Source organism: Cherax quadricarinatus, chromosome 23, assembly GCF_038502225.1.
Source record: "Cherax quadricarinatus isolate ZL_2023a chromosome 23, ASM3850222v1, whole genome shotgun sequence".
NCBI lineage: Eukaryota > Metazoa > Arthropoda > Malacostraca > Decapoda > Parastacidae > Cherax > Cherax quadricarinatus.
Window position 1 is genome coordinate 19555729 of NC_091314.1, and position 21771 is coordinate 19577499.

The following is a 21771-nucleotide window of genomic DNA, read 5'->3' on the forward strand; positions in this document are numbered from 1 at the left end:
TTTGTTTTTTTTTTTTTTTTTTTTTAATGTTTAGTGAAGTTGCTTAGTTTTTCAGTGGGTAAATTCTATAATACTAGATGGGATGTGCAATGCAGACAGATAAATTTTGGGCATATGGGGAAAAAATAATAATAATAAAAAAAGCTAATCAATCGAACCGAGCCTAGTATTTAACGCAGAACCTAGGTGAGGTTACGATTTTTTTGAGAGGGAGAGGGAGGGGTCACTATTCTAAGTTTTCTTCATACAGTTACATAAAATAAATATCTGCCTTGCACAACCCACTTATAATGATGGTAGAATTACCGACAAAATGTTAGGTAAATGGATACAGATGCAACTAATATGACATTTTATTATGGCAACGTTTTACTCTCCAGGATTTTTTTGAAGCCGCTCTGGAACAACTTGACAAAGCTCCTGGAGAGCGAACAGTTTCCACAATAAAGTGTCTTATTAGTTGCATCTGTGTCGATTTACCTAACAACCCACTTTATGTTAGAGAATTTGCATACTAACCTATATTTTCCGAAAATTAAATATTGACCCCCCCCCCCCCCTTCCAAAAAAAAAAAATGTGCTTCAGACCAAGAAAGAACAGTTGTCGCCAACATGGCGCCGGCGCCAGCATGTAATTAGACAAGAAAAGTTTATGCTTATGCCTTAGGCTCAGTAAGGTTTTCTATATGGGAACACCATGTCGGGAAAGCACCTCCGCCGCCTCTTTGCTTAATTATAAATAATGATAACTGAAATCTGGAGACTATCCATATACTGTAACTAGATAATTGACATTCATATGACGAAATTGTATTCTATGAAATAACTAATGTAAAAAAGGGTGCTACTTTGGCTTGTTATCTACAAGGAAAATTATATCAACACGGTACCTAACCTAGGTTAGGTTAGGTTAGGTACCGTGTTGATTGCAATATAAGGTGTAGATCGCATAACAAATTAGATTCATGACACGTAGATAACAAGCTAAAGTAGCACCGTAAAAAAGATATAAGTAAACTTATTGGAGTCTGATAGACACCTATTTTAATTCCTGTAATATTCTTGCTTCACCGCTCAAAGCATGAGTGATGGATCCACAGTAATGTGGCAGCTTGGTCGGTAAAAAAAAAATACTATCCACATTGAGACACTACCAAGAAGACACTTCTTTGTCGCCTTACTAGGAAGGGAAACTTTTGGAGACTATGGAAACTTTGGGAGGGGCAGCCAGCAGAGCATCACCTCAGAATTTTTCTGGAACTTTTTCTTTGTCTGGGTTGGGCACGAAATCGAAGTACCCAAAGACTGGGAAGTCGTCGAAGTAAGAGTCCAGGTCGTACCCCTCAGACGGGAAGAAGTTGGCTGCTGTTGGGTCCTCGGGTTCAAGGGCAGGCTCTACATCCACCTTGTCTAGTGCGCTGAACCTGTCATAGATGAGTCAGGTTTTATTAATACAGTCTAAACATAACATTGCTTGGCTTTCTAAATATTTTGAACCTGTTTTAATAGTGTTGTTTTAGCAATTAAATCATAAAGAAATAGTATTGAGTTAATGTCTTCAACAATTCTATTAAATTGTGTATTTGGAACGACACACTTTATTTAGAAAGTATTTTAAACCATAATATTTATGCCATTAGAAACAATGTATGTTAGATTGTTATAATGAGTAGCTGACCCTGGTGGGTTTAGAGTTTAGTTTTAATTATCATAATGAGTAGCAAGCATCAAAATTTAAATAAAATATAGTTCAGAATAACGTCTGGATAAAAGATAATGTTTTGTGTCGTCTTTAATTAAGAAAGTTATTGTGAAACCGCAATCTTTTTAGTCCATTATTTTTTTTTATCCATGGTTGTAAAGGTCTGGTCTAAATTGAATCCTTATCGAAAATTGTATATTTACAACTTAGTCTTCCCCCCCCCCCCAAAAAAAAAAAAAAAAAAACTTTTTTTTTTAATTCTAGAATTATCTTAAGATAAATATTGATTTCCATATAAATAGAGCAAATAAATAAAATAATATTAAAATTACTGTTATTTAAATAAGTTACTCTTGAAGTCTCATATACAAAAAGTAATTTTAATATTCAGGGGGAAAAAACTAATAACCAGATTTAATGGTTATAACTATAACCATAATTTTTAAAAGGGTGGATCGGTAAGCCAGCGGAATGCCTCGGTCAGATGACCAAAACCTCCAGCTGTGGGTCATCATCTGACAAAGACCCGCGTCAAGAAACACTTGACCTGTTTCCTGACAAACTTTACCAACCAACCTAATAACCACCACATTAATATCTTGTATGATGTGATGAATATTATGAATATTATCGTGTATGGTTTGATAAATATCAATGAATCAAACAATCCAGTCAGACCCATAATTAGCCCTGATGAATACAAGCTGCCAAGATAACAAATTAAAATATTGAGGCTGTTTGTAAGTAACATTTCTAATTTCAGTATAAAGAATATAAATCTCGTGGACATATTAAATAACTAGTAATAGTGAATTAAATATGACTGGTTTTGATGGTACATAAATATTTAGAAAAATCCTTGTTTAGTACATACTAAGTTAAAATAAGTATTATTGGTGCAGACTTTTTGTTTAATTTATATATCCGAGACGTTGTTAGTTCAATTAAAAGTCCACTATCACTAGTCTTTTATAATTGTTGCCCGAACACCAACTGATGAGCAGAATTGTTTTCCCTGATGCAAAGGTGACATAGGTATGTGAAGGATGACTTGTGCTGACCCACCAGTTATATTGTAAAAGTTCAACAAATTAACTCAGTACTGATGAATTAAACGTATGTGCAATATGTCTTAAATTTTCGAGCGATGTATATATATATATATATATATATATATATATATATATATATATATATATATATATATATATATATATATATATATATATATATATATATATATATATATATATATATATATATATATAAAATTCACGCGTCGGCCGTTTCCCACCGAGGCAGGGTGACCCAGAAAGAAAAGCCCAAAAAGAAAGAAAAAAAACTTTCATCATCATTTAACACTCACCATCACTCATACATAATCACTGTCTTTGCAGAGACGCTCAGATACGACAGCTTAGATGTCCCTCCAAACTGCCAATACCCTAAACTTATCCTTTAAAATGCAGGCATTGTACTTCCCATTTCCAGGACTCTAAGTCCCGCTAACCGGTTTCCCTGAATCTCTTCACAAAATATTACCCTGCTCACACTCGAACAGCTCGTCAGGTCCCAAAAACCGGTCGTCTTCATTCACTCCTAACATGCTCACGCACGCTTGCTGAAAGTCCAAGCACCTCGCCCACAAAACTTCCTTTACCCCCTCCCTCCAACCTTTTCAGGGACGACCCCTACCCCGCCTTCCTTCCCCTACAGATTTATACGCTCTCCGAGTCATTATGCTTTGGTCCATTCACTCTAAATGACCAAACCATCTCAACAACCCCTCTTCAGCCCTCTGACATACTTTTAGTAACCCCACACCACCTCCACCTCCTAATTTCCACACTACGAATTCTCTGCATGTTTACACCACACATTGTCCTTAGACAGGACATCTCCACTGCTTCCAGCTGCCTACTCGCTACAGCATTTACAACCCATGTTTCACTTCCATATAAGAATGTTGGTACCACTATACTCTCGTACACACACACACACACACACACACACACACACACACACACACACACACACACACACACACACACACACACACACACATATATATATATATATATATATATATATATATATATATATATATATATATATATATATATACGTCGTGCCGAATAGGTAAAACTTGCTATTTTGGCTTAAATAGCAACGCTCTTCTTGCCGAAAAAGGCAAGCTAAAATTTGTGTATGCAATAATTTCGCAAAAATCATTCTGAACCTAACGAAAAAGATATGTTTCATTGTGTTTGATTATAATTAATTATTGTAAACTTATCTAAAATATATATATATATATTTAGTTGGATTAAGCTAAATTAAATTGCGTTTGTTTTAATAAGGTTAGGTAAGTTTTCCAATGTTCTTTTAGTACAAAATTATTAGTTTTTACATGAACATAAATGGAAAAAATATATCTTTAAACGCATGTATATATATATATATATATATATATATATATATATATATATATATATATATATATATATATATATATATATATATATATATATATAATGTATGTATATATGTGAACAGTATTTAGATAAAGGTAGGGAAGTTTTTATTGCATTTATGGATTTAGAAAAGGCATAAGATAGAGTGGATAGAGGAGCAATGTGGTAGATGTTGCAAATATATGGAATAGGTGGTAAGTTATTAAATGCTGTAAAGAGCTTTTATGAGGATAGTGAGGCTCAGGTTAGGGTGTGTAGAAGAGAGGGAGACTACTTCCCGGTAAAAGTAGGTCTTAGACAGGGATGTGTAATGTCACCATGGTTGTTTAATATATTCATAGATGGGATTGTAAAAGAAGTAAATCCTAGGGTGTTCGGGAGAGGGGTGGGATTAAATTTTGGGGAATCAAATTCAAAACGGGAATTGACACAGTTACTTTTTGCTGATGATACTGTGTTTATGGGAGATTCTAAAGAAAAATTGCAAAGGTTAGTGGATGAGTTTGGGAGTGTGTGTAAAGGTAGAAAGTTGAAAGTGAACATAGAAAAGAGTAAGGTGATGAGGGTGTCAAATGATTTAGATAAAGAAAAATTGGATCTCAAATTGGGGAGGAGGAGTATGGAAGAAGTGAATGTTTTCAGATACTTGGGAGTTGACGTGTCGGCGGATGGATTTATGAAGGATGAGGTTAATCATAGAATTGATGAGGGAAAAAAGATGAGTGGTGCGTTGAGGTATATGTGGAGTCAAAAAACGTTATCTATGGAGGCAAAGAAGGGAATGTATGAAAGTATAGTAGTACCAACACTCTTATATGGGTGTGAAGCTTGGATGGTAAAGGCAGCAGCGAGGAGACGGTTGGAAGCAGTGGAGATGTCCTGTCTAAGGGCAATGTGTGGTGTAAATATTATGCAAAAAATTCGGAGTGTGGAAATTAGGAAAAGGTGTGGAGTTAATAAAAGTATTAGTCAGAGGGCAGAAGAGGGGTTGTTGAGGTGGTTTGGTCCTTTAGAGAGAATGGATCAAAGTAGAATGACATGGAAAGCATATAAATCTATAGGGGAAGGAAGGCGGGGTAGGGGTCGTCCTCGAGAGGGGGTAAAGGAGGTTTTGTGGGCGAGGGGCTTGGACTTCCAGCAAGCGTGCGTGAGCGTGTTAGATAGGAGTGAATGGAGACGAATGGTACTTGGGACCTGACGATCTGTTGGAGTGTGAGCAGGGTAATATTTAGTGAAGGGATTCAGGGAAACCGGTTATTTTCATATAGTCGGACTTGAGTCCTGGAAATGGGAAGTACAATGCCTGCACTTTAAAGGAGGGGTTTAGGATATTGGCAGTTTGGAGGGATATGTTGTGTATCTTTATACGTATATGCTTCTAAACTGTTGTGTTCTGAGCACCTCTGCAAAAGCAGTGATAATGTGTGAGTGTGATGAAAGTGTTGAATGATGATGAAAGTGTTTTGTTTTTGGGGATTTTCTTTCTTTTTTGGGTCACCCTGCCTCGGTGGGAGACGACCGACTTGTTGAAATATATATATATATATATATATATATATATATATATATATATATATATATATATATATATATATATATATATATATATATATATGTATGTATGTGTGTGTGTGTGTGTATGTGTGTTGTGCCGAATGAGTTTTCGCCCACCATGAGGCAGGCCAAAACAGCATGGGTTCGACTTTGGCTAGTCGCAGTGTAGTTATTAATTAATACCACTTGTTCGTGAGTACAGTAATATACTGCTCGTTGTACTAGTACACCAAACAGGGAGTAGGATGAAATTAGCCTAGAGATATCCACACCGCCGTATGTCCTTGGGTAGCGGGTACAACATCCAGCTCTGCTGGATGCGCTACTCTTAAGGATGTGTGGTCCCGTGGATTAAGGCGTCATGAATTTTTGCCCACCATCAGGTAGGCCAAAGCAACATGTGTTTGACTCATTGGCTAGTCGCAATGTTGTTATTGATCATTGCCACTTGTTCGTGCTGTTACCAATCATCACACTATATCTGAATTAAACATTGAGAGTTCTTTTCGTGTTAAGAGTCTTCTATTTGTAGCCATGATATACATTTGTAGCCCCAATACAAATACAAAATTTAGTATGTGAAAAAGTCGTTAATCTAAGGTACCCATAATCTTTGAAAATGACAATGAATAATACAATCCGGAAGAAAAGTTACCATACACAACTAGTAATACTCAAATTAAAAATAAAACATTATTTTAAAAATCTAGATAGCAAGCTTTCTAATTTAAGAATTCCCAAGAGAATGTTGATGATTGTGTGTAATATCCTGTGTGCAATATGTGATAAATATTACCCATGACAGACGTCACAGACCCGGAGTCTAGATTCAACATTAAAGCAACACAAGTATGGTATTAGTGCTTGCCAGGATTCTAATACTTTGTTTATTGGTGCAATACCTCTTAGCCATCCTCTTGACTGCTTCATTGGTTGAAGTGTAAGAAAATTATTACATGGAACGCGGAACGGTATGTAACAGCTGTGTGCAGGTTTAGTGTATAAAGTGAGTGTGATAGGAACAGCTACGTTGTATAAGTTAGTGTTGATTGTAACATGGAAATAAATAAAGCTACTACATGAAGTGGAATTGTAAATGAAGAATTGGGCTTCTGTCCAAGTTCTACTGACTACCAGAAAATTATCATGGTAGTCACAATAATAACAAAAATAAGTCATTCTAAGTCAGGATCTTTGGCATTCTTGTTCTCTTTTACCAAAACTTCGAGACCCATCCCCCGGCTCCTCCTAGTGTTTTAGTTTAACGAGAGTCAAACTGAATCATTGTACTTTTTCAGTTATGAAAGAGAAGGTAAGACAGTGGGCGTACCCTTGTTTGGGGTTGAAGGCTGTTTCCTTTGGGTGGATTTGGCGGAATGGAGTGAATACTGCCGGGTCCAGACCAGCACCAGGTGGGAGCTGTGGGTGTATGCTAGAGGCTGCTACATGGGAGGTTGGGGTGTTGAAGGGGGTACCATGAATGGGAGGGGTGTTGAAGTGAGCGCCATGGGCGAAACCGGCAGGTAGGCCTGGCCTGCCTTGGATGGGGAAGGGCGGGAAGGGTTTATTGTGGATGTGGGGGGGCTGAAAGGCTTTGTTGTGTGGGTGGGGAGGCAGGAAAGGTTGGTTGTGGATGGGTTGAAAGGGTTTGTTGGGGATGGACTGGAGGGGTTTGTTGGGGATGGACTGGAAGGGTTTGTTGGGGATGGGCTGGAAGGGTTTGTTGGGGATAGGCTGGAAGGGTTTGTTGGGGATAGGCTGGAAGGGTTTGTTGGGGATAGGCTGGAAGGGTTTGTTGGGGATGGGGATTGGCTGGAAGGGATTGTCATGATTGGCTAGGAATGGTTCCTTGGGTTTAACTTGGGTGATAAAATTGGGCGAAATTGGTTTCTGTGGGATAGGCCCATTCGGTTTGGAGTGGGTAGGAAAAACAGTGAGGGCGTGAGGCGGTTGGGCTGGGAGGGAGTTAGGTCGGAGGCGGTGATGGAAAGCAGCCAAGGGGTCCTGGGTGAGTAGGTCACTGGGGATGAATTGTGGTGGGGGGAGGTGCGCCCCCTCTGTCATCTCCAACACCAGCACCAATACTGCTACCTGTAACAAATGAATAAACAAGAACATTAAAATAATTACCATCAAAAATCCTAAAATATAAATAATTGGCAGGATTACCTTCACCTGTACAGTCACATGCACTTTCATTACTTTTCCTACCATGTGCGCACTGTTCAGAAAATAATGTTTTGCTCTTCCTCTGTTTCTTTCAGGGGCGAGAGAACGTAGGGAGGAATAACTGTTTATTTTATTTTTACCAGAAGTACCCCTTAAGGGACGTTCCTTGATGCTGGTGAGCGGCTCTTGATCTAGGAAATTGGATCTGTGCTCCGGTTCTCTGAATTAAGTCTCAATACCTTCCACATCCCCCCCACAGGCGCGGCATAATCTTAAGGGTTTAGCGCACTCCTTTATAATAATAATAATAATAATTACCAGAAATAACGCATAATTCTGGCAACATTTTGGTAATTTTACTTTTTTGATACAATATTTGTAAGTGGTTTTATCGCAATTTTCTTATTAAATGCGATGACGTCATCACAATAACGCACTCATACAAATATTGGTGTTTTGGTTATAATTGTATTCTTTTTTTCGAATATTATTATTTTTATACGAATGTCTGGAAAACATACAACATGGCATCTGATCCCACTTTTAGCGACGAGACAGTGTTGATACTGGGAGTCCGTAACACTTGTCGGGTCACCACCTACAAGACCCGGGCCGGGACAACACCAGCGAACCTACTACTGCCAGTTACCCCTTAAATTACATAGGGATTATGACGCCACTCTGCTTTGTTAATTCCTAAAAGGTGGTGGACCGGTAAGTCAGCGGAAGGCTTCAGTCAGATGACCAAAAGCTCCAGTGGCGGGTCATCAAATGACCCGCGTCAGGAAACAGTTGTCCTGTTCCTAGCAAACCTTACCTAACCTCTGCTTTGCTGACTATCGCGGCTGGTGGATTGTTTTCTGCTGGAATCCTTGGTCTTCTACAGTGTCCTGTTTGAAGCTTGTACCCTCCAGGTATACATACCAACATTGTTGGACACCTTGTACCGACGTTTTGTGGCCATAAATTTCATTTTGTAGTTTTTCTCAATAAATTATTCTACTATTAGTACAATTTTCCATTATTTATTAATATATTCTTACGGTCTTTACACATTCAGGAATCATGGTAATAGCCTTTATCGTTTGTTTTTTTAATGGAGGGATACAATATAATGATGATGTCATTAATTTCATACCATACGTCATTAGCCTTTACTTGTTCATGTAAATTCAACTACAACTTCGTAAATATTAACACTTTGGAAAAAAAATTTACTACGGTGTTGCCATACCAAAAATCATGGAACTTCTACTATACACTTTGAACCACTTTCTTAACTTATAATAAAAAATTATTGAAATCGGACTATTATTTATTTTTTCATAGTTATTTACTTCTCTGGCTCATTCACTTCTCTTATCTTCAGTTTCTCGACTCGGAAATGTTCAATCTTCTCAGTTCATTCTCTTGGCTATCCTCTCAATTTCGTCAGCTCCTTATTCCCTGACTAAAACAGTGGTTCTCCATTTCCCCCCTGAGGAACTTTTAAAATCATTGTGGAGCCTTAAGTGCAAGTGGTGCAGAGACCAGCTTCGATGTACACCTGGCAAGCGAAGAAGTTCATAGCTCGAAGTAACGAGTTCTTTGTGCGTCAGTTTGAACGGAAATTGGAACATGACAACTTGAGGGATTATATTGCCTTACCTATCCATTTGACTCTGTTCTAGTAGTCATAATATGTATCGAGAAGCTCCCTGTAATCGTCGTAGCTGCTCTTCTTCGTTCAGACAGTTCATATTGTTTGAATTATAGTGTACATCTTGTCGCTGTTCTGGGACAGCATGGAAGCTGTTTCCTTATCAGTGAAGCTGTCTCCTTATCAGTGAAGCTGTCTTCCGGTTGGTCATTTGGAATCGGTTTGAAAAGTAGATAGCGGATAGAACACCTGACTAAGCAGAAAACACATTTCCAAGGATCATCTCCAACATGTTATAATGATAAGTCAGGCGTATTTCATGTATTAGCTTCCAGCTTTCATTGCGTTTATTTTACACATTCTCCCGTATCTCTCACTCCAGTATGTTGTTATGGCATTGAGAAACTTTGGGACCAGGCCCTCGAGCATCTTCCATGTATATATCATGTATCTCTCCTCCGCTCCAGTGAGTACACTACATATTTAAAACTTTGAAGCGCTCTCAGCAATTTAGATGCTTTGTTGGTTCTCTGCAGACCGTAAATGACCTTTGAATCTTGTAGCCCTGATGGCTCTGACACTGGGTCCAGTATGGCTCCTACATAATATGCTGCTTCACCTCTGATGAAGTAAATCTCTTGGTGGTAATGATGTTGTGATGTGGTGGTCATGGTGTGTCATGTGATGGGGAGGTAATGGTGTGCGATGTGGAAGTGGTGATACGTGATATGGTGATGTGTGATGGGGAGGTAATGTGTGATAAGGTGGTGATGGTAGTGGTATGTGAAGTATTGGTGGTAGCATATGTAGTGGCATCTGATGTGGTGATAATTCAAATTCAGATTTATTTATTTATTTGCAAGTAATACATTGAGATTATGCATTTACAATAATGGGCTGCAGTACAAAGAGCCTCTATTATGCCTTGGCATTATGGACTGACTTAATATGATGGCTTACTGACTACTTAACAAAATTTATCATAGTTGTACAGTAGTTCTATTAATTATAAGTGAATCTAATTTATACAAACAAGGATATATTCATATATTCAAAAATGATTTTTATGAAACATGATTCAAGAGTAGTTTACAGTATGAGAATTCTACAATTTGGTGAAGGGCAATACTGCTTTTGGTAGGTATGTATACTTCTATGTGGTAATTTGTCAATATATGAACTTGGTCGTCTAGTCTTGAAGTTTTAAATTGATTTTCAGACCGGGTTACTTTAATATTTTCTGGTAATGAATTCCAAATTTTGGGGCCCTTTATGCGCATAGTTTTTACAGTGTGATATGGACGCGGTGTACATCAAAAAGAGATCTCTGTCTTGTGTTATGGTCGTGTGTCCTGTTAAGGTTAGTGAGGAGAAGTTTGAGTGGAGGGTTTATGTTTGCATGTAGTGTTTTATGTATGTAGTAGGCACATGAATAAGTATGGATATTCTTAATGGTGAGCAGATTTAGACTTTTGAATATTGGTGGAGTATGCTGGCGGGAGTGGGAATTTGTTATTCTTGCTGCTGCCTTTTGTTGGATTATTAGTAGTCTTAGGTGATTTAATGTAGTTGATCCCCATGCACAAACTCCATATGTGAGATAAGGGTAGATGAGTGAATGATACAGTGCAAAGAGAGCTGATTGTGGAACATAGTATCGTATTTTTGATAGTATGACAACAGTCTTAGAGATTTTCTTGGTTATTTGTTGTATATGTGTCTAGAACTTGAGGCTACTGTCAGGGTGGATTTCTAGGAATTTTCCCTCCGCGAGTCTTGTGACTGGTGATCTGTTTAGCGTTAAGTGGAACATTTGCAGCTTTGTTTCCAAACTGAAGGAAGTAAGTTTTGTCAGTATTCAGGGTAAGTTTATTAGTCAGCATCCAGTCAGATATTTTCTGCAATTCGGCATTGATGAGGGTGGTGGTAGTGTAGTAGTGATAATGAGGGTAGTGGTAGTGTAGTAGTGATAATGAGGGTGGTGGTAGTGTAGTAGTGATAATGAGGGTGGTGGTAGTGTAGTAGTGATAATGAGGGTGGTGGTAGTGTAGTAGTGATAATGAGGGTAGTGGTAGTGTAGTAGTGATAATGAGGGTAGTGGTAGTGTAGTAGTGATAATGAGGGTGGTGGTAGTGTAGTAGTGATAATGAGGGTAGTGGTAGTGTAGTAGTGATAATGAGGGTGGTGGTAGTGTAGTAGTGATAATGAGGGTAGTGGTAGTGTAGTAGTGATAATGAGGGTAGTGGTAGTGTAGTAGTGATAATGAGGGTAGTGGTAGTGTAGTAGTGATAATGAGGGTAGTGTAGTGATAATGAGGGTAGTGGTAGTGTAGTAGTGATAATGAGGGTGGTGGTAGTGTAATAGTGATAATGAGGGTGGTGGTAGTGTAATAGTGATAATGAGGGTAGTGGTAGTGTAGTGATAATGAGGGTAGTGGTAGTGTAATAGTGATAATGAGGGTAGTGGTAGTGTAGTGATAATGAGGGTAGTGGTAGTGTAATAGTGATAATGATGGTAGTGGTAGTGTAATAGTGATATTGAGGGTAGTGGTAGTGTAGTGATAATGAGGGTAGTGGTAGTGTAATAGTGATAATGGGGGTAGTGGTAGTGTAATAGTGATAATGGGGGTAGTGGTAGTGTAATAGTGATAATGGGGGTAGTGGGAGTGCACTGCAGTGATAATGGGGGTAGTGGAAGTGTGGTAGTGATAATGGGGGTAGTGGGAGTATAGTGTAGAGTGGAGTGCATTATATGGTGTGGTAGGGGTGGGATAATGGCAACAGTGTGGGGATGCAATGTGGGTAACGGCATTGGAACTGTAATAACGCTGGCGTACCAACAATTTAGGGGGCTGTGTCCATGGACCCATTATGTACCATTGTAATCTTTGACCTGCCTCTGACTGGGTATGTGATGCCTGATATAGTTATTCAGGTAAAACTCTGGTGATACTGACGTGGACGATTGTGTTAACAGCTGCTGATACCACAAGCCTCTTTTATTTACCCAGTTCACAGTTCGGAAAGAAGGAAATAATCACACACACACACACACACACACACACACACACACACACACACACACACACACACACACACACACACATATATATATATATATATATATATATATATATATATATATATATATATATATATATATATATATTGATATATATATATATATATATATATATATATATATATTTATATATATATATATCTTCATATATATGTTTATATATATATTTATATATATATATTTATATATATATATATATTGATATATATATATATATATATATATATATATATATATATATATATATATATATGTATATATATATATATATATATAAATATATATATATATTGATATATATATATTGATATATATATATATATATATATATATATATATATATATATATATATATATATATATATATATATATATATATATATATATATATATATATATATATATGCAATAAGATCACAGTAAACAGGTGATTTCAGAATATGCAAAACAACCACTCTGAAAGAATAGAGAAATTCCAAGCGCTTTCGTGACTACTCACATTATCAAGGAACTAAAATGTGAGTAGTCACGAAAGCGCTTGGAATTTCTCTATTCTTTCAGAGTGGTTGTTTTGCATATATATATATATATATATATATATATATATATATATATATATATATATATATATATATATATATATATATATATATATATATATATATATATATATATATATGCAATAAGATCACAGTAAACAGGTGATTTCAGAATATGCACGAAAGCGCTTGGAATTTCTCTATTCTTTCAGAGTGGTTGTTTTGCATATATATATATATATATATATATATATATATATATATGCAAGGAATTCGCAAGATCAGGCGAAATATACACAAACACTGATCTCTGGCTGAAGGAGACTCGAACCTACGAACCTTGGAACAAGGTACGCAGTGCTTTACCAATCTACCCACACTGGACCAATACCTTGGAGTCCAGCTTGCGCTAGACTTTGATCCAAGGCAGCCAGCTTTCAGGGAGAAGGCTTACAGCTTTTCATCTCATCACCTGCATGCATCAGCCTTACTAGAGATATTAACAATGCAAGGAATTCGCAAGAGCAGGCGAAAGCCTTCTATATATATATATATATATATATATATATATATATATATATATATATATATATATATATATATATATATATATATATATATATATATATATATATATATATATATATATATATATATATATATATATATAATATTTCGACGTAATGTGTGCCGAGACACACACTAAAACCTCGTAAACGAAAGCTCATTTGTGCCAGAGAATTGGTAAACAAGTGCCAAGATATATTTTCAAGCCGTTGGTGATGAAAGTTGACCCTTTAGTCTGGTTTATTGTACATCTGGCCATTAACTCTAGTTTTTCTCAGCCACCATGTCTTGGAGAGGCTGGGTGAGTGTGCCTCATACGTTTATAGCTTCTGGTGGTGGTAAAACACGTTCATTAAAGTCCCACCTGGTGAAGGGTTGTCACCAGGTGGGACTTTATCAAGTGCATGATAAAGATCCCTAGTGGGTGAAATCTCGTATTAATAAAACGTTTCTTTGTTGAAAGTTACATTTTACTATCTTTAGTCGATTCATAGTCATACGTTTCACGTTTATTGGCTGGCTCGAAGTGTGCTGTGGAGACGTAACATAGACATGGGTGAAATTCCAGTCGCTAAAATCAACGGATATTACCCCACTCCATAAAGGTGGCAGCAAAGCAATAGCTAAGAACTATAGACCAATAGCTCTAATATCTCACATCATAACAATCTTTGAAAGAGTCCTAAGAAGCATGATTACAAATCACTTGGACTACCAACAGTTGCACAATCCAGAGCAACATGAGTTCAGAGCAGGTCGATCCTGCCTCTCACAACTACTGTTCAGAGCAGGTCGATCCTGCCTCTCACAACTACTGGACCACTATGATATGATCTTGGATGCACTTGAAGACATAATGCAGAGGAAATATACACAGATTTTGCAAAAGCCTTTAACAAGCGCGATCATGGTGTAATAGCACATAAAGTGTGTGCTAAATGGATAACTGGCAAAGTAGGCAGATGGATCTTCAACTTTCTAACCAATCGAACAGAGAGAGTAATGGTAAACCAAGTTAAGTCGGAGGCTGCCATAGTGAAAAGCTCTGTTCCACAAGGCACAGTACTCGCCCCCATCTTGTTCCTCATCGTCATATCAGACAGAGATGTAAACCATAGCATTGTCATCCTTTGCAGACGATACTAGTATCTGCATGAAACTTGACATCTATTGAGGATATTGTAAATCTCCAAGCAGATATAAGCCAAGTTTTCCAATGGGCAACAAGAAACAATATGATGTTCAGTGAGAACAAATTCCAACTAATCCGTTATGAAAAACTGAAGGAAATAATAGAACTGAGTATACTACAAACTCTAATCACATATTATGTCGGAAAGTAGTGTGAAGGACCTGGGTGTGGTAATGTCAGAGGATCTCACCTTCAAGGATCACAACAGTGTCACTATCACATCTGCGAGGAAACTGATAGGATGGATAATGAGAACCTTCAAAACAAGGGATGCCAAACCAATGATGATCACTTTTTAAATCGTGTATTGTCTCTAGGCTGGAATATTGTTGTGTATTATCATCTCCATTCAAGGCAGGTGAATCGCAGATCTAGAGAATGTACAGAGACGTTTTACTACATATGTAAGTACCATCAAACACCTTAACTACTGGGAACGCCTGGAAACACTTGACTTTTATTCACTGGAGCGCAGGCGAGAGAGATGCATCATAATCTCCACCTGGAAAATCCTAGAGGGACTGGTCCCAAATCTGCACATAGAAATCACTCCCTACAAAAGCAAAAGACTTAGCAGACGGTGCAATATACCTCCAGTGAAAAGTAGGGGGGCCATTGGTACACTAAGAGAAAACACAATAACAGGCATAAGGGGAATTACCAATAGACCCGCTGGCTGCCTTCAAGAGGGAGCTGGACAGATACCTAAAGCCAGTACCTGACCAACCGGGCTTTGGCTCGTACGTTGAACTACGTGCGGCCAGCAGCAACAGTCTGGTTGATCAGGTCCTGATCCACCGGAAGGCCTGGGCCGCGGGGACGTTGACCCCCTGAACACCCTCCAGGTAGATAGGTACTGAGATCAGAACAATCAGTACAGTTGATAATGCTGTAAGGGATAACTGCACTAATTATAAGTAGGTTTACTTTGACTAAAATTTATAGCTTATCTGCTTTGATACATTCCTCCCCCTGACCTCTTTATTGCAAGGGAAAAAATCATTACTTACCGTTGATAATGGCTAGAAATTACTGCTCATTTTTCCCCAGGCTAACACAAAGCTCTCTCGAGAATCTAGATAGGTCATCGAAGTCCATTTCTAACTATTACACGTGTTTGGTCGGTACGTGATCCAAGAAAGTTCTCCTCTACTGTATCTCAGTACATGCTAAAGGAATGGTACAAAGTGCGGCATAGGTTTCCAGTGCATTTAAAATCAGAATTGAAGCTTTAAAGCAACTAGAAGAGGCAGTCACACGTTATCGCATGGAAACTGACACCACTATGGCAACTTAGCACTTACACAACCTGCAGCTTAAAATCAGTTGGAACCTTCCACTGTGTAAGACACCAGATATTTTCTAGTTATATCGGAGATGAATATCTAAAAATGTCCAAGTACTTTCAGCTTGAAGCCGCTCAGATGCTTCAATTTGAAGTTATCAGTCCCTCAAGGGACAGATAACTTCAAGGAAATGAGCCTGAGCTCCCATTCCTTGAATCAAATTTAATCATCTCCTACTTCCCATGCGCTACATGATTCCTATGGGTTTAATACTTTCCCTTGATAATAATAATAATTAAAGTTATCTTCGTTAAAGGTTTGAAAGCAGTTGCATGTGGCATTCACTAATTATCACATGAAAACCAGTACATATTCCAGTTTTTCTAATTTTTTAAAATTAGGAAATTTGTAGGTAGGTAGAAGCCGTGAATCAGTCCAGGACTGTCTGTTAACAAGTCGATCAGACGAAGCATTTTTCACTTATTGCACAAAATCAAATTTAATAAAATAAAGAAAATCAGTGCAAAGCTTTCCTTGAGGAAAACGGTGCTAAAGGTTTCAAGCAGACCAGATGATGTGTTCTTCAGTTATTCCACAGAATCCAACATTTCCAAGCTTATTACCTCTTAGTAAATTGGCAAATTTATACTAAGAGAGTTTAAACCCAAAAGGAATCCTTTTGATTAAGTTGTATATATATAAGACATTAAAGATTGAAGTCGTACACAAAATAAGAACCCAAGTTACTTTTAGAGATAAAATTAGAAAATTTTTTGAAGCTGATCATAATAGAGTTTCTCAAGTTTTCACACAAACCAAGAGAATGATCTATTTAAAACTTGACCAAATAGCACTTGAACAAGACAATAGATGTATGAACCTTTTCTAGGTTACAATACATCATCAATGAAGATATGTGAGGTTGATCAGATGAGATGTTCTCAAGTTATTAGTTACAACCTTAGAGGAAGAGAACAGTTCCAGCAACTACTTAACTGGAAGTTGAACTGATGTGTGTATTTTGACGTGGATCGAATTTCGGGTTGTTTATTTTGCTCTCAGTCTTGTGGGACTCCCAGATCTCTCATCCTTACCCATGTTAGGACTGATTTATACGTTCTAATATGGAATACTTTCATGTACGACTAGTGCTCCTTCGTAATTTATTTATTTATTTATTTATTTATTTATTTATTTATTTATTTGAACATGATACAGAGAAGTACAAGGAATACAATTTTTAAAGTGCAGCATGCCAAAGCCCCTTGTATGCAGAACATTATGGGCAGGCTTAAAATTACCTTAAGATTAACTAAGCAATGATATATTCTGTGGTACAAAATTATTATAAAACAGATAACAATTTAGTACAAATGAGTATTACAAAGACAGGTTATATGGTCATTACTGTGTTGCTGTGTAATCACTAGAATGGAGTATTATGTTAGGTAATGAAGTTAAATAGTAACAAAGTTTGATTGGGTCACAGGTTGACATTTATGAGATACAATAATGAGATACATATATGAGATACAATTTATGAGATACAGTTATTCATTATTTATTTAGTTGTGGGTGAGTAAGTGATTTTTGAGAAGAGACTTGAATTTATAAACAGACAGTGTTTCTTTTATATTCACAGGTAATGAATTCCAGATTTTAGGGCCTTTTATGTGCATTTAGTTTTTGCATAGTGTGAGATGGACACGAGGAACATCAAAGAGTGATCTGTGCCTTGTGTTATGGTCATGTGTTCTGTTGAGGTTGGCAAGATGTTTGAGGGGAGGGTTAATATCAGAGTTAAGTGTTCTATGTATGTAATAGGTGCAATAATAAGTATGGATGTTTTGTATGGTGAGTAGGTTTAGAGTTTTGAATATTGGTGGAGTGTGCTGCCTGTAGTGGGAATTTGTTATCATTCTGACTGCAGCCTTTTGTTGGGTGATTAGTGGTCTGAGATGGTTTATTGTTGTTGAGCCCCATGCACAAATTCCATAGGTGAGATAGGGGTAAATAAGAGAGTGATATAGGGCCAGGAGGGCTGACTGTGGAACATAGTACCGTATCTTCGATAATTTTTTGATATGACCACTGTTTTTTATAATAGGCTTTTTTTTATAACAGGCGTTTGTTTATAGTTCTTTATTGTTTGATGCTTTTGTTAAAGATAAAGGCTTTTAAGATAAATATTTTTGGAAATTTTTGGAAATAAGTCACTCTGTCTGACTTTTTTGGGTTATCCTAGGTTCTCTACACATATGCTGCTATGTATGATAATTCTATGTAACTGTATTTGTGTATACCTGAATAAACTTACTTACTTACTGTTAAACATCAATACTTTTAGTTGTGATATTACATCAGAAATATAGCCTTATTGTACAATGCTATATTTCCCTGCATAACATATGCAGGAACAATGCTTGAGTATGTAGCTTGCAAATGGAAAATGTTGAGATGTTCAGTAACAGCAGTGCTGGTGTTGAGTACCAGATGTGGGCGGAAACACTATACGAATGAGACCTACTGACACTGAAGGAACATAGTGAGGTACGATCGCGACATACAAAATACTCCGGGACATTTGATAGGATAGAGAGTGACAGATATGACGTGGGAAGGACCTGGATGAGGACATTTATGAAGTTGAACCTCCAAATGAACCTGACATTGCATATATCTTGTTCTGTATGGTAGTAAAAGATGGTAGAAGTTAGGAAGCGAACAATGTTATGATATAGCTGCAAGTAATAATAATAATATATTTATTTCTACCAGTACATGTACAAGGTATACAGTCCTAGTTGACATCACTGACATACTACTATATAGAAAGCTGCTTGTTATGCTCAGCATTGCAGGCTACTTAGATCAGTTTTGTCCCAGGATGTCTCCCACACCAGTCGACTAACACCCATTTTACTGATGGAGAACATAGACAACCGGTGTAAGGAAACACTCCTAATGTTTCTACCCTCTCCAGGAAATGAACCCGGACCCTCGCCGTGTGAAGTGAGAGCTTTAGCCACCAGGCCACGGGGCACCAAGGTAAAACATGCGGGTCTTTCTTATTCAAGCTCTTATATTGTTGGTGTAATATTCTCTAAATTCTCTCTCTTTTTTTTTTTTTTTTTTTTTGCCGCATTTGGTTATTTTCATCTTCATGTTTGCACTAGTACTATTTAAAGATGTGTTACTAAGGCGCAGCTTGTCGAATTACCCGATTACCTAAATATACAAACATTTAAATTATTGGAGAATTCTTCAAATTCGAATGTGACTGCGAGAGTCACTCCAACATTGACAATAATAAATATAAACAAAAATAGTTAATATTATGCAAAAATAATTCTCATATTTAAATAAACGTGTATAAATTTTAGCTCGATAATTTGCAAAGTTTTTCGTATTAAAAATAAGTATTAAGAGTCAGCCAAACGCAAGACCAACCACCTCACCTTGTCTGTCTGTCTGTCTGTGTGCCTGTCTGTCTGTGTGCCTGTCTGTCTGTCTCTCTGTCTGTCTCTCTGTCTGTGTGCCTGTCTGTCTGTCTGTCTGTGTGCCTGTCTGTCTGTCTGTCTGTCTGTGTGCCTGTCTGTCTCTCTGTCTGTGTGCCTGTCTGTCTGTGTTCCTGTCTGTCTGTGTGCCTGTCTGTCTGTCTGTCTGCCTGTCTGTCTGTCTGCCTGTCTGTCTGTCTGTGACCCCTCAAGGAAGGTTCCTTGATGTTGGTGAGGGGCTCTTGATTTAGGGAATTGGATCTGTGCTTCAGTTCCCCGAATTAAGCCTGAATGCCTTCCACATCCCGACCCCAGGCGCTGTATAATCCTCCGAGTTTAGCGCTTCCCCCTTGATTATAATAATAATAATAATGTCTGCCTGGATGTCTGTGTGTCTGTGTGTGTGTGTCTGTATGTTGTGTGGCAGTGTTAAGAATGATAGTGTCCCAGGAACACACCAACAACAGCTACACTTATCACCTGAAGATAAATTATAGTTGTTACTATTGTTGTATGAAACACACACACACACACACACACACACACACACACACACACACACACACACACACACACACACACACACACACACACACACACACACACACGCACACACACAAATGGAAGGACAAGCGCACCCCCCAGAAACACCTGCAGAAGGACTCCAGCCACGACAACCCCAAGGCAACTGAACAATCCAAACCAACCATCACACACCGATCCCTCTGTTTCCACCCCCCGCACCACAGTTACAGTATTAGAACAGAAGTTGAAGGTTTGGTACACAAATGCAGATGGATTAACGAATAAACATGAGGAATGGCAAGAAAGAATCAATGAGAAGTCCCCAGACATCATAGCAGTTACAGAAACAAAACTCATGGAGACAATAACAGATGCAATCTTCCCACCAGGATACCAGATCATGAGGAAAGATAGAAGGGGCAGGGGGGGAGGTGGGGTTGCTCTGCTCGTAAAAAACAGATGGAAATTCGAGAAAATGGAAGGAATAGATGAGACGGGAGAAAGAGACTACATAGCAGGTACACTTCAGTCTGGGGAACACAAAGTGGTCATTGCAGTGATGTATAATCCAGCACAGAACTGCAGGAGGCCAAGAGAGGAATATGAAGAGAGCAACAGAGCAATGGTGGACACACTTGCTGAGGTGGCAAGAAGAGCTCACTCCAGCAGAGCAAAGTTGCTGGTTATGGGGGATTTCAACCACAGGGAGATTGACTGGGAAAACCTGGAGCCACATGGGGGTCCCGAAACATGGAGAGCCAGGATGTTGGACGTGGTGCTGGAAAACCTCATGCACCAACATGTTAAGGACACTACCAGAGTGAGAGGGGAGGATGAACCAGCAAGATTGGACCTTGTGTTCACCCTGGGCAGCTCAGATATTGAGGACATCAAGTATGAGAGTCCCCTAGGAGCTAGCGACCACGTGGTTCTGTGCTTTGAATACATAGTAGAGCTGCAAGTGGAGAGAATAACAGGAGTTGAATGGGAAAAGCCTGACTATAAAAGAGGGGACTACATAGGGTTGAAGAACTTCCTGCGGGAGGTCCAGTGGGACAGAGAACTGGCAGGAAAGCCAGTAAATGAAATGATGGAATATGTAACAACAAAATGCAAGGAGGCAGTGGAAAGGTTTATTCCCAAGGGCAACAGTAACAACGGGAAGACCAGAACGAGCCCCTGGTTTACCCGACGGTGTAAGGAGGCAAAAACAAAATGCAATAGAGAATGGAAAAAGTACAGAAGGCAGAGAACACACGAAAATAGGGAGATCAGTCGCAGAGCCAGGAATGAGTATGCACAGGTAAGGAGGGAGGCCCAGCGACAGTATGAAAATGACATAGCATCGAGAATCAAGACTGACCCGAAACTGTTGTATAACCACATCAGGAGGAAGACAACAGTCAAAGACCAAGTGATCAGATTAAGGACAGAAGGTGGAGAACTCACAAGAAATGATCAGGAGGTATGTGAGGAGCTGAACAGGAGATTTAAGGAAGTTTTTACAGTAGAGACAGGAAGGGCTGTGGGAAGAGAGCACAGAAGG

The 21771-nt window shown here is 38.2% G+C and overlaps 1 protein-coding gene across 2 annotated transcripts in view; it reads right to left on the reverse strand.

The window, feature by feature from the left end:
• The window catches only part of LOC128685582 (sporozoite surface protein 2-like), a 35465-nt gene continuing 13694 nt past the window's right edge, over positions 1-21771 (reverse strand). For both annotated transcript variants that reach the window (XM_070088001.1, XM_070088002.1), the window contains exons 2-3: positions 7061-7821; positions 1-1424 (exon numbers count right to left, since the gene is read on the reverse strand). In XM_070088001.1, the coding sequence (XP_069944102.1) occupies positions 1244-1424; positions 7061-7821 (942 nt within the window). In that variant the 3' untranslated portion in view covers positions 1-1243. The remainder of the gene's footprint in view (positions 1425-7060; positions 7822-21771) is intronic.